Source organism: Embiotoca jacksoni, unplaced genomic scaffold, assembly GCF_022577435.1.
Source record: "Embiotoca jacksoni isolate LCO1_2020_lvr unplaced genomic scaffold, fEmbJac1.0.p SCAF_48, whole genome shotgun sequence".
Classification (NCBI taxonomy): Eukaryota; Metazoa; Chordata; class Actinopteri; family Embiotocidae; genus Embiotoca; species Embiotoca jacksoni.
Window position 1 is genome coordinate 368,653 of NW_027185401.1, and position 13,848 is coordinate 382,500.

General features: G+C 41.8%; 1 protein-coding gene across 6 annotated transcripts in view; it reads right to left on the reverse strand.

Moving 5' to 3' along the window:
• The window catches only part of LOC138210814 (disco-interacting protein 2 homolog C), a 133,236-nt gene that overhangs the window by 55,075 nt on the left and 64,313 nt on the right, over positions 1-13,848 (reverse strand). For all 6 annotated transcript variants that reach the window (XM_069170143.1, XM_069170141.1, XM_069170142.1 and 3 more), the window contains exons 2-3: positions 8,337-8,408; positions 1,122-1,229 (exon numbers count right to left, since the gene is read on the reverse strand). In XM_069170143.1, the coding sequence (XP_069026244.1) occupies positions 1,122-1,229; positions 8,337-8,408 (180 nt within the window). The remainder of the gene's footprint in view (positions 1-1,121; positions 1,230-8,336; positions 8,409-13,848) is intronic.

Genomic DNA, 13,848 nt, shown 5'->3' on the forward strand with positions numbered 1-13,848 from the left:
TTTTTTTGGACGATTGAATATAACAGATTACCTTATGAATGAAAGGAATTTAGCCCATTTAAAAATCTTCACTTAATCCCGTGTTAATCTTTCGTCGACACCAGATGGAAGAAGGAAAACCAAACTATGTATGTTGCAAGAGCCGCAGAAGATTTGTCAAAAGCTTTCTCCGCAGATCCAAGACAAACACGGGAGCCCGTTTCTATGCCGAGTGAAGTCATGTGAAGTCATCATCGAACCCTACAAGACCCCATAATTTATCCAAAACCACCAAATGAGAATAAGGGCCGCCGCCAAATAGTCGACTAAGCGTTACTTAGCGAGAAGAGTTTTTGTCGGCCGAAGTTTCCGTTCGTCGTTTTCGTCACAGGAAAATAAATAAAAGACCCTCAAATTAAGGATCTGCAGCTCCTTCAGAGACGTTATGAATAAGTTACAGAAAAATCAGTTAGTTGTTAGCCTGGTAGTCAATAATCTGTTTGCAGCTTCGACAACAGATGCTATCAGGCTCCGATACAGTAAACTACATATTTAAATCACTAAATCAACGTAATAAACGTACCATAAGTTGGTACTAAGGGGCTTGAACGGTTAGCTGCCCAGGAAAATCTTAAGTAAGTAACAATTGATTTAAATCTTAAAGGCACTGGAGGTCATGAAATACTTCACTCCAAATAAACAAATGTAAACCTGAGAAGGAAAACTTGTCTGTTTTGTCAGTTTCTCAAAGATGTTCCCCTTTAAGCTAATTAATGCCCATAAAGAATCTTTACGTCAGCGTTCTTCTCCATATATGACACATGATATTAATACAACCTCCATATATTAAAGTACTAAAGAGTTTTAGTAGCTGTAAAAGATTTAATTACCAATATGTAAATGTATGCAGTAAAAACCTCCTAATTACAATAAGTCACCATCGGAGGAAACGTGGAAAGTAAAATTGAAATAGATTTTACGATGTCATGTCACGTAACCGTTATGTTAATAGGGAGATTAATGAAGCTAATTAACACAGTTATGAACAAATATTTGTCTTGATGTCACAAAATTAATACGAGATTAAAAAAATGTTAGTTAATCTGCTCTGACAGCCAGATGAAGAAGAAAACGTTCGTTACCGGATCTGTAACGTTCGTCTCTGGAGCCAGACGACCGCCGGCGGTGGTAGCGGGAGGACGAGGGGGTGACCGGCGTCCTCCTCTCCTGGCCCGTGGACGGATCCATTCCTGAGGAAAGAGAAGCTCACGTTAGACATTTTTTTAGCCTTCGTACATTTCTGATTGTTTTACCAGGTCCGAGCCGAGCGGCAACAAATGAAGAGTCCAGTCCGTAAGAACGGCGCCCTCTTGTGGATATTCACGACAATCGGAACTTGATATTTTCTTCACGAGTTGTGACGTCGTTTATTGACGTTTACGGAAAGGTCAGAGGTCGTGGAAGTTCCTGATCGGTTGGATGTTCAGCTGATAGATTGATATTTTAGTCACGTGGAGTTCGTCTTCGTAACTTAAATAACAGCCTTCGTCTGAGGAAAATGTTGATCTTCCCATCGGCCTCGCCGTTTCCCCCAACGTGTCTTTGCATTTCCCGCATTACGTTACCCCGTAAATTGTTAGCCTCTGTGGCTTCCAGACGCCGTCCACGTTGCTGTTGCTTAGCAACAGCTTCTGTTTTTTTGTTTTTTTTAACGACTTGACCGCTCGATCGCCGAGCGTACGGCAAACACGACTTCCCGCGTTGTGACCAACGAGCTCGCGACTTCCACTTGAACGCAGAAATGGTTTGCGTTGGAAATAACTAACCAGCGACTATACAAATAAAAAACAATTTACAAGTCACACAACCAACAATCAAAACATTATTAAATAACTATATTTTTTTATTAAAAAAAAAAAGGGACTCTTATGAGTTGCAGCACACACATGCAGACATTCACGCTCACTCAGAGAGAAAACCCACCACGCTGCACACCGATCAATAAGTCTGATGATAATAACCACCCTGTAACTGACAGCTACGAGCGCTCCACCGCCGCTGATCTACGACCGGCCTGCTCGGCTTCGCGCTTCCACCCTCGTCCGTCTTCATTAGAGCTCTCAGCGCGGCCTGGCAGCGCCGCCGGTGCTCAGGAGAGACGCTAAAAGTTGATTAGCCGACCATTTAACGACTACCAGGCAGCACGGCGATATACGACAAGTCTGGGAAATACCTCGCTTTCTTGTTTCCTCCGGGGAGTCTGGAGGAATGGATTCCCCCCCTTCCTCCTGCCTCACTCCCCTTTCCCTTTATTCACTCACTCAGACTGCTCGCAGCGATTGGTTTCATTGCCTACTCGCTCATTATGTAATAAAATCGAGGCCTCTTGTATCCACGGCAAAGGCAACTTCTTCCTGAAGATTTGACCTGCAATTAAAATATAAAAACTATCAAATTAATGGATAATAAGGTTGGTCAATTTTTTTTTTAATGCGTTTAAAATACCAACCCAGTATCACTGCAAAGCGTGAAACAGACACGCCCGTTCACTACCGCAAAGCGTGAGATAGCAACGCTTTGGGCTGGCTAGGCGTGACACTTACACGTTTTGAAAGCGTGAAACTTACAAATGTTATGTGACGAAGGATCATGTGACCAAAGTCCCACAACAGATGTATTGAGACCAAGTACAAAGGATATTTTTTGGTCCACAGCAGGAAAACGTGTAACCGTCACGCCTAGACAGGCCAAAGCGTAACTATCTCACGTTTTGCTGTGATGGTCGGGTGTGTCTATTTCACGCTTTGCTGTGACACAGGGTTGCAAATACAAAACAAAAAGGAGAATCTTGACTATTTGAAGCCCAGACACAGGATCTACAAAACCAACCACATCTGCAAAATAGTTGAAAACTAAAGAATCCCATTCAGCTTAATAAAGTTTTACCAGACAAGCCGGCTTCTTGAGGGTTTCTGACAGTGAACGGAGAGATCAAATAATCCATCCGTTACATCCAGGCACACCAAAGAAGCTTTTTACAAGCTCCACAATCAGAAGAGGAATTCAAAATACTTTTCAAAAAGAGAAGTTTCATGGTTTTTTGAACATTCTTTGATTAACTCTCATCAGAACCGGCCTTTAAAGACAATATTTACCAGACAGGACCTCAAGGTCTCAGAGCAAATTCAACATTTACTCCACTGGGCGCACAACTGTCGAGAAACTGATTCCGGCGATGGATTGTCTCCGCTCCTTTGAACTGCGGAGAAATTCTCAATTCCATTCATACACGATCGTAAGGAAAATATTGGATGATTCACGACTGGATGTTTAAAATGTAAGAATAATTTCTCGATTTTTGCCAGTAACTTTGGATCTAGATGGCAAAATACGTTTTGTATGTTCATGACCCGAACAGATTTGTGTACACGATCTTTTCTGATTTATATACTCCACCTTATCGCTTGGTAAATGGCTGCTTTTAATAGTGTGAATGGACTGCGTATCGTTTGTTTCCTCTAACATGGTTTGGGTTTGAAACATACCAATAAAGTGACGGCTGGGAAAACACAAGGAAGCAGCTGACGTTCACCTATCCGACATGACGTTAACTGCCCAATTAATCCCTGTCCATCCAACGCTCTCCACAACAAACAAATACTATTTGACCCTGACGGTATTAGACCTCCCACACAGAGAAACCTTAAAGGAAATCAATGCACGCCTCTTATTTATTCGATTTGTGTCATTCACTGCTGACAGAAAGACAATAAATCCAATCTAGACCTGAGAAGTGAAGTGGACAAACCAGATTCCTTTCAACCGCCACTCAACTACCTTAAAAAGTGAAACCAAACAACAACAGGCTGCAGTAGCCAAAAGTGTCTGATGTCTTTGAACAGCATTAAAGAAAAGAACAATAAAAAATAAAAAATACGGCAACCGGCTGCAAAGCTTTTTTGAGATTACTCAACCAGCAGGTGGTGAAGTAACAAAACATTTTGAGTTAAAATGAAAGGTTCTCTGAACAAAATAATATACAGTGCTGTTGATGTATTTTTTTTTCAATCTATCAGACCACAACGTTTCTAATATAAAACATATTAATGTAAGTATTTTGTTATTTAAGCACGAGTTGATCTTAAAAGTAATCTTAAATTGGACAAACGTTAGATCACCCTTTGGTTAAACTTCTAAACCCAAGTTTACGCAAACAAACAATAAAACATCCATAAAGAAGTTAATAATACATTCAATTTACAGATGAAAACAACAAATGTACAAAAGGTGCAGATTCCCATGAACAGTAAAAGCATCATTGTACGTGAGGAGATAACAATAGGATGATAAAGACCTAAATATTCACCTCATGAGAGATGATGTGTCTATTTTGATCAGTGGCTACAATAAAAAATGTCTTCCAGTACAATGAAAGCCTTCCAGCAGTATAAATATCACCGTGGAAACACAGAAGACTGAAGTCTCTCTCCAGTTTAAAGACTCTCAGCTGTTCTTGGTGTAATAATTTAAGGTTTGCAGTGTGTTCCAGATCAAAGACAAGAAGAAGAAGAAAAAGCCAACAAAGGCCTGAATTCATCATCAAAAAAATTAAAAAAAAGTTCCACGGCTTACAGCCGGTCATGAATAAGAGATGAACAGCGTGTCGATGTTCTCGGAGGGAAACTACATAAATGCTGAACAGAGTAAAAAGAGCGGTTGATCTCAGCCAAATTAGACGCGGTGAGTAATTTCTAATAACCTTTGCGTCAGAAAAATGTCCAGATGAGTCTGTAAGTGTTGACGGCATATGGGTCCAAAATAACTTTCAGATCATTTCAAACCATTTCCTGGAAAGAAAAATCACTAAGTACGAACAAAGAAGCAAATTTCACCTGGAATAAAGTCAAGAAATTACTTCTGTATTTACATGGTTTTAAATAGTTTTTTTTTTTAATAATTTCAATGACATTCTTAAAATCATTACTAAATTACATTACAACATTATCACGCTATGTTTACCTGGTAGAAGGTGTTGAACTTTCATCAATAGTCATACAACAGTAGATAATCCACTTTTCATAAGATTTCTAGTTTCCAAGAATTATCAGTTTGTCTTTTCAGTATTGTCAGTATTTGTTTTGTTTTCTTGGCGTTTATATTCCTGTTAAAAGAGAGTTTTTCGTTCCCAATGACGGACTTTGCTCTTCCTGTTAAAGGGGAGTTTTTCCTTCCCACTTTTGGAGGTTTTTCTTCCCGTTAAAAGAGGTTTTTTTCCTCCCAGCTGCTCACGTAGGAACTTTTGTTATGTTAGGTTCCTTCTACACTTTACTAAGTGCCCTGAAATAACTTGCATGTTGATTTGGCGCTGTATAAATAAATGGAATTACAAAATGATTGTCCACCGTGTGACGTACAGGTGATCTACAACAGAACCGGCGTGGAGCGGTCGAGTGAACGTGGTCTGGACTCTGTGGAGGAGAGTCATTGTCTTTTCTGAACCGTTGGATGCAATTTAGTTTTGGGTTGGATGAAGTTCATGTAAGAAAAAGGCCTCAGCGAGCCGGTCGCCGTCAGCCCGGAGAAAGTTGTTCCAAACTCTCCCAATCCGACCGGTACCCAGTAGAATTAGGTTCTTAGGAGTACAATCTCTGACTGCAGTTTCGGGAGGGTGAATGTACGAACTGCAGTTACGTCCAGCAACTACTTTATTGTTTTCTTACGTCCCCCCAAAAAAGAAAAACCAACCCTGTACATTAAAAAGGGCAATAATCAATGACTTTTCAACTCGGGACGGCGAACTGGACCTCGTGACATATCAAAGTCCTTCTTAAGTCGACTGAAGCTGGTGTGTTATGTTAAACTGTGTAAATCTGGGTTACTGTGGGAAATCTTTTACTTTGAAAACGCTTTTTAATCAAACCGTGTCACTTGACTGCATAGCGAGCCTTTAGCACTGAAATATAAATGAGGGGGGGAGATGGAGGGGGGGAGAAGGAAACTGTGTGTGTTTTATAGAGAAGAGAGAGAAAGAAGGTATTGTGTTGTTAAGTGTGTCGGAAAAGAGGGTCTGAAAATGAAAGAAAGGGGGTATTGTATTATGTCCACAAATAAATGTGTGTGTGCGTGTGCATGTGTGTGTGTGCATGTGAAGTACATTACAGGACTGAGAAGTTGTGAGGACTCGGACGCCCTTTTTTGAGGGGCGGGAGTGTGGGTGGGTGGGGGGGGGGGGGGCAGGAAATGTAAATCAGGGCTGAAGACTTGGTTTTTGCAGGGAGGCTGAGATTAAGGCTCGGGGTCAAGGTTCAAGGGTCAAGGTTCAGGTAGGTGTCCAGAAAATGAGTGGAAGTCAATGTCCAGTCCTCGGAAGTGATGGAAACACGAATGTGTGTGTGTGTGTGTGTGTGTGTGTGTGTGTCATCGGGTTTTCCCCCACAGCGAACTGAGGTCGACCCCCCCCCCCTCTCCCCCGCTGGGCTCGGATGTGAATACCACACATTTTCTCCCATCCCACACCCCTCATTCCTTCCCATAATGCACTTCCTGACACTTCCATCCCAGCCTAAGAGGACATACACACTCTCTATCTGTCTCTTACACACACACACACACACACACACACACACACACACACACACACACACACACACACACACCGGTTTATTCCAGTAATAGCTTTGGTCGGTGCCAGTGTGACGTTTCAGTCCCGTTCTCAGCGGTCTCGTCTGCAAAATGGACTTTTAGATCGTTCGTGGTCAAAACAAACACTCAATGGTCGTGCATTTGTGGTGTACCCCCCCGCCCCCCCCCACCCCCCGCCTCCCCCCTCCAAAAAAAAAAGAAAAAAAGAAAGTCAACTGCTGATCATTTATTAATTATGATGAAGATTACAAATCGCCCTCAGCAGTCTGCAGTTTTATTCTGGGAGAAAAAAAACAAATCCTAAGAGCACATAATGGAAATCTAATGAACAAAAACACGTTTTTTGGAGCCGCTACATATGAAGAGGCAGGAATCAGCCAATCGGTGCCTGTTGTTGTTGGTTTACTTGAAAATCTCTGTTTATGTGCCTATTATCAGCATCGATCCATGTCTGCGTTCGGAAACCTTTAAGTTTAATCGTGTGATATATGGTTCTACGCTTGCTAATGCTGGCCGCATGCTAATACTTACAAAAGTAACGGTAAATCAGAGGCTGCGAATGTCCTAATTACTCGTTGCGTTCAAATGAAACTTGCAAGCGTGTGGTTACGACACTGGAAGTCTTAATGACCCTTTGCTTGCTGTGCAAGAGGGTTTAAAGTCGTGAACACAACGCTGCTAGGCAACGGTAACATGGACGGCGTCTAGAAGCCACAGAGGCTAACAATTTAGCAAACTAGCGGGCGGGGTAACGTAATGCAGGAAATGCAAAGACATAATGACAGAGGGGGGAAGATGAGGTCGTTAGTGCCTCAGCATGTTCCTCAGACGTATTACCAAATTACGTAGAGAAAAAACTCTTTGCAACTAAAATCACAACATTCAAAATCCAACAAAAAAAATGTAACTTATGTCGCCGCCGCCGTTTCCGTAAACGTTAAGCAGATAACGTCCAAAACTCGTGAACGCACTCGTACCGAAAATGGGCGCGTTTGCATTGACACCATTTTTGCATTATCTACAATAACGGTGATCTTCAGATAACTTTGTTTCTTAATTATCGTGACGATGGACGACCATCAGTTTTACTTCCCGAGTGAAGTCGTAAAGAGTTATGAAGCGTTAGCGTTTGTTGGCATTAGCCCCGCCCACTGCCAGTACTAGCCGTGGTGCTGACGTCGTTCTTAAACAAAGAAGCGCTGAAGATAACGTCCCTCGACCAGATACAGCCACTGTGAATTATCAACCTCAAAAAGAAATGTGGTTTCGGACCCTTGAAACAGCCTGCGGGGCCCCTGGGGGAACAAAAAATACCCCTCGCCGCTTCAAAAAGCTTCAGATGCGTGACCAACATGTTCTGTTGGACTTTTTCCCGCTTAAACATCCTCGACACGTAAAGACGAGGCAAAACTGGATGAAAGAAAAGAAATATACTCAACAAAAGTGCAGCAAAAAAAAAAAAAAGTTGAATTTCACGCATCAAAGTCCAGCAAGTACAAAAAGGGCGACAAAATTAATTGGATTTTTTTCTATTCTGTATTTTTTGTTTTTGATTTTCTGCTTTACTTTTGTTGTTTTTGAAAGAGATTTTTCATCTGATGAGGAAAAAGCTGCAGGTGATGCACGGTCATGCTGGTTTTTGCAGAAATGTAAAAGTTGCTCTGACAAAAACAAAAGCAGGAAGTAAAAAAAGGGGGAATAAAAGTTGTTTTTACCTGGTGACTGAGGGAAGTAGGCTCCAATCAGCTTGGATCGCTTCTTCTCATAGCCCTTCTGCGTGATATCGCCTGTCGGACAAAGAAACAGAGAGAGGAGAAATTTTTTTTACTTTCCACATTCTTTGTACATGAAGTCAAATCCTCTGGTTGCATCAAACTGACAGCAGAACATAAAGAATCCACCATCCGTTCATAAATTCATCAAATAAATGACAAAGAAACTAAAAGGCTGCACTGAAATCGATATTTTCCTAAAAAAAAAAAAACACTACACTACGCAGTTAGTTTGCATGTGCATAAATTTAGAGCCCAAAGTACTGCAGGTGCACTTAATTCACCCGTTCACAGTGCGACAAACCACCTCAGGAAAAAAAAAACCTGCTGACCGATCTCCCCGAGTGATAAATCGAGGTGCCATCAGCAGATTTTCCACAGCGGCACAAAAAGCACATCTGAATCCAATAACCCCAAGTTTTTTTAAATTTTTTTTTATTGTTCTTTTTTTTATCACTGACAAATACTTTGTGGGTGAAATCAGGCAACAACTTAAGAGGGAGGGCAGCGAGAGAGAGAGGCACTCTGGGATTTGGAGTTTTTAAGAGGATTTTTTCTTTCTTTTTTTCTTTGATGGCAAATCAAACGCAAGTGATGGAGGTCGAGTGTAAAAGCTGGTAATGGAGTTTGTAAAGTGCTGAATGGCAGATTAACTATCGAAGCCCGTCGATCACATTGGTAATAAAAGGAGGAGGGGGTGTTGGGGGGGGGAGAGGGGTGGTAGTGAGGGAGGACCACTCAGTGGAGACACTCGTCTCTGTGTTCCCATCTGCTGCTACGGATCCTTTTTTTGCTCTATATTTTTATACGTAGTTAATTATTTATGTAATATAATATGGCTGAATATTGTTTTCTACACAATTTCTATCTTTCTATCTCTGTGGAGAAAGTCCACATGAAACTCTGTCGGACCGGGTGTCTTCGTGACGCCTGTTAGGGGGCAAAGAAGGTGAAAAATGTGCAGAAAAAACCGAAAATTTCCACCATTATAAGTGCTAAATGCAACTTTTTGAATTTTACATATCATTTTCTGAGCATTTAGCTTACTTAAAATCTTTTTTTTTTGCCACATTCATATTTTTAAATGCCCTTTGGGGGCTCTAAGAAGCACAATAACCCTGCGTTTCAGTATCCATAGTAACATACTACTTAGTAGAAAAAGATTTAGCACGTCCCGGTACGTAGTATGTTAAATGTAGCGTGGCCAGAAGTACCAGGATGTACTACAACCGCAGTTCTGACCCACAATCCTTTGCAGCAGCGTCTTGAGTCGCCAGAGAGAGTCGGTGGCGCTGAAGCTCCGCCCCCAAAAAAAGGCTACGATTAGCGTCAACGCTTTTAGTTTTTTTTTCCTTCTCCTGTAAATTTGATCTTATGTCATTTTTCTCTTTCACACATAACTTTTAATGCCGCTCACGTTGCATGCGGTTTACCGAGTGATATTTTGTCTTATTTGAATGTTCTGCGTGCTTTTTAATCTCAGCACAAATGTGCTTCAGAAGCATATATCGTTTCTTTTCTGCGAAATACAAAACTCTTGAAATATTTTCCTCCTGCAGCCTAAATGTGTTTTTCCGTAAGCGGCCTGAATTGTCGCGACAACTGTGACAGACGTCTGATGAGCTCTGGAACAATCTCAGGATTTTCTCTGACGGGAGAGAAGATGACTCAGTAAAATAAATATTTCTTTAAAAAAAAATTAACTCAGAAATGAACAGCGTTGAGCTGAGTGACGCTAAACCGCCAGCGGATTTGTCGAACACGGCGGGAAAAAAAAAAAGAGAAAAAAGAAGCTGTTTGCGTGGGTGACTCGACAAATCCTTCTTAAAACACACAAACTGACTGACTGACTGGCCTCGGATGGAGACGCCCGACTGTGTGGCACAGACGTCATCTGTGACGGTGTGTGTGTGTGTGTGTGTGTGTGTGTGTGTGTGTGCGTGTGTGTGTGTGTGTGTGTGTGTGTGTGTGTGAAGGCAAAGCACACGGCAATAATTAGCATCTCCGGTCGGGGATCTGAGCGCCCTGCAGAGACCGGAGAAAGAAACTGGCAAAATGTCTGTTTGAGAAGAGAAAGTAGAAACGCAGAGGATGAATAAAAGGAGGTCTGACCTTGTTTTTAACTCTCTGTGACACACAAACACTTCATTTAATTGGGTTTTTTTTTTGTTTGTTTGTTTTTATCATTCAAACAGTCAGTCAGCTCCTTAAGTGAAAAATCTCTAAAAAACAACAACAAAATAAATATAGTCAAATAACCGACATTCTGCTGTTGAATGATGGATGAAGACATTCCTACTTCAAGCTCGCTTCTCCGACCTCGACTCCAAATCAAAAGTTCGTAAATGTAAGAAAAAACAACAAAGAAAAGACTAAACTGAGTGAATTAAAAGTAGAAGCTTTTTATTGATTTATTTATTTATTATTATTGATCTGGCCACATTCAAAATCCCAACTGAAAAAAACACCTTCTTTAAAGCTGCTTTTTAACGTTTGATTCATATTGTTTTTGTTGTTTTACTGTCATCAGTAATGTGATTATTGTGATTTTATACTTTTTATTGTGTTGTTTTTGATCGTTTTAACCTGTAAAGTGTCTTTGAGTGTCAAATCGCCACAAAAATAATATTATCATTATCATCATTATTATTATTGTATAATTCTCTGAGCACCACGTCCTGCGTTTGAGTGCCTCTTTGACTGGTCTGAAATATGCATGCCGCAGCCTCGATGGCAGATGTATGACCTCGCTATAAGCAGCCCGTGAATTATTGACGATCAGACGTCACACACACACACACACACACACACACACACACACACACACACACACACACACTGCAGGCTGCAGCTGACGTTGGGCTGCTCTCAACCTTCACCTTGAAGTCGAGCACAGATGTACAAAATCCCTCATTTGCTACGGCCGTGTGTGTGTGTGGGGGGGGGGGGGGGCTACTACACATGTCACCATGGCAACAGATGGTGCAAGGACTGCCGCGTTATGCAATCAGAAGTGAATGTCCACGTGAGTTCGCGAGTCATTTTTTGGGCACACACCTGTCTGAGTGTTTATCGGCGGTGTAAAGCACAAACTTTTGGGCCTTTATCATGAAGCAGTCTCCCTTTTTTTTTTTCCTGGATTTCACGTCTGTCGCACATCTTTACAAACAGCCGCAGAGCTGTAGCGTCTGCATATGAGACATTTATGGAACAGCAGTAAATTGTAGCGTCTACTATAGTTTGGGTGCGAGGCGTTCAGGGGACGTCTATAAATAAATGTAAATTGTCATCTTAAAAAAACCCGAGAGAGATGCATCGCGCAATCAAATCGACTTATAAGGCCAGCGAAGACTCACAGCTGTGACAGACAGAAGTGCTCTTTGAGCTTTGTGTCCAGTTTGTGTTCCTGTTTCAAACGGAGTTTGGATTTTTTTGGTCCGTCACCATCTTTGCTAGTTCGGAGCAGGTTTGGAGCAGGAAGTGACCATATTTGGACGAGCTGGGGGGAGGAGCCAGCGGTGGATCTGACCGATCTGATTTGAAACCTAACGACACTACGCCCCGCCCACCGATAGCTGTAACCTGACTGCACCACAGGCCTGTCAATCAAACAGACACGCCCCCAAAAACAGGTCTTTTTGAATCTTCTTTTCTAATGAATGAGGGATTATTTTCAGATGGACCTCCAGAAAACTAATAAGAAGGAGTGACTTTAGCTAACAACACCGAGATAACTGATGGACACATTTTATTCACTTTGGATTTGATGAGAGAAGTTGAATGGGAGTCTATGGAGCTGGAGGCTTTTTGGAGCCGACCTCTAGTGGCACTCGCTGGTATTGCAGCTTAAAGACACTTTCAGACCCGGAAGCTATACGTCCACTTTTATATACAGTCTGCGGTTGGACCTCACTTTGCTTTTTGTGGACGGAGGGAGTGAATCAGTGCAGCCAGGTTGAACATGTGGTGGACGGACAGACACCAGACGAGTGGAGGAACCTGTGGCAGCAGACTGATCGATGCGGTTTCATGATTAAAGTCCAACGTTACTCTGCATTCAATCGCGGCTCCCAACGTTTTACTCGGCCCGAATCCCCCTCCCACGTTAGAGAGAGTCGGTTTGTGTAGAAGCTTGAAGCCTCTTTGACCATATACAGTCTGAGAGAGGGAGAGCCAGGGGACAACAGAGTGAACGGCAAACAACCATGACAGCGAGAGGGAGGGAGGGGAATATAAAAGAGACGGAAATACGAAGAGAAAGTGAGCAGGAGATAGAAAGAAAGAAAGAAAGAAAGAAAGAAAGAAAGAAAGAAAGAAAGAAAGAAAGAAAGAGCAACGGGGGAGAATGATGATGATAATATGAAGAAACAGAGAGGAGGAAGAGGAGGAAGAGGAGAGAGGGGAGGTGTTGCATCTAACCAGCACCTAAAAAGGAGTTGATTTTATTGTTTCCACACTTCAACACTAGAGATACAGAGAATAGAAAGAGAGAGAGAGAGGAGGAAGATGGAGAGCAATGAGGAGGAGGAAGGAGGAAGAAGAAGAAGACGAAGAAGGTCGAGGTTTCTGTCACGTGACTCTGGACTCATGAAAAACTAAAAAACATCATTTTCTCTGTCTTTCTGTCTCTGTCTTAATATTTCTCTCAAACAGAAACATGAATATTAAAGAACAAAGACAAAAGTCAAAACAAGGACAAGAGCGAAAATAAAAGTGCAATAAAGTCACGTGAGGTCGCGTAGAGAAAATACAGGCATTGAAGCGAGACGCCTAAAAAGTTGAAAAATGTAAGTTTATTTTCAATTATCACCGAGTTGTAAAAGTTTTGCATTCATTTTTTTTTTAAGTCCGAGGCGTTGTTAAAAAAAAAAAGCTTAAAAACATTTCTGGTGCATTTTTATTTATTCCTGATTTTCAAAGGTTTTTTATTTTTTTTTATTAAATGCTGCAAATAGCAAAAAAAATATAGTTAAAATAAACAAAGATAATGAAGAGAGGAAGACAAATATACAACGAGCTCGGCGTCCAATAAAACACACACACATTAACACAGAGCTGAGCCAAGAGGAAACGCCCAAGGACTCCCCTCAGGGAACACACACACACACACACACACACACACACACACTCACACACACACACACACACACACACACACACACACACACACACACACTCACACACACACACACACACTCACACACACACACACACACACACACACACTCTCACACACACACACACACACACACACACACACACACACACACACACACTCACACACACACACAGTCCTGCAGGAACTGTGTGCAGCAGGTGTTTAAAGTGGCAACACGCTGAGTCAGGACTGAAACTCACAGGTAGAAAACACACACACACACACACACACACACACACACACACACACACACACACACACACACACACACACAGAAGAAGAAGTACCTGTTTGTCA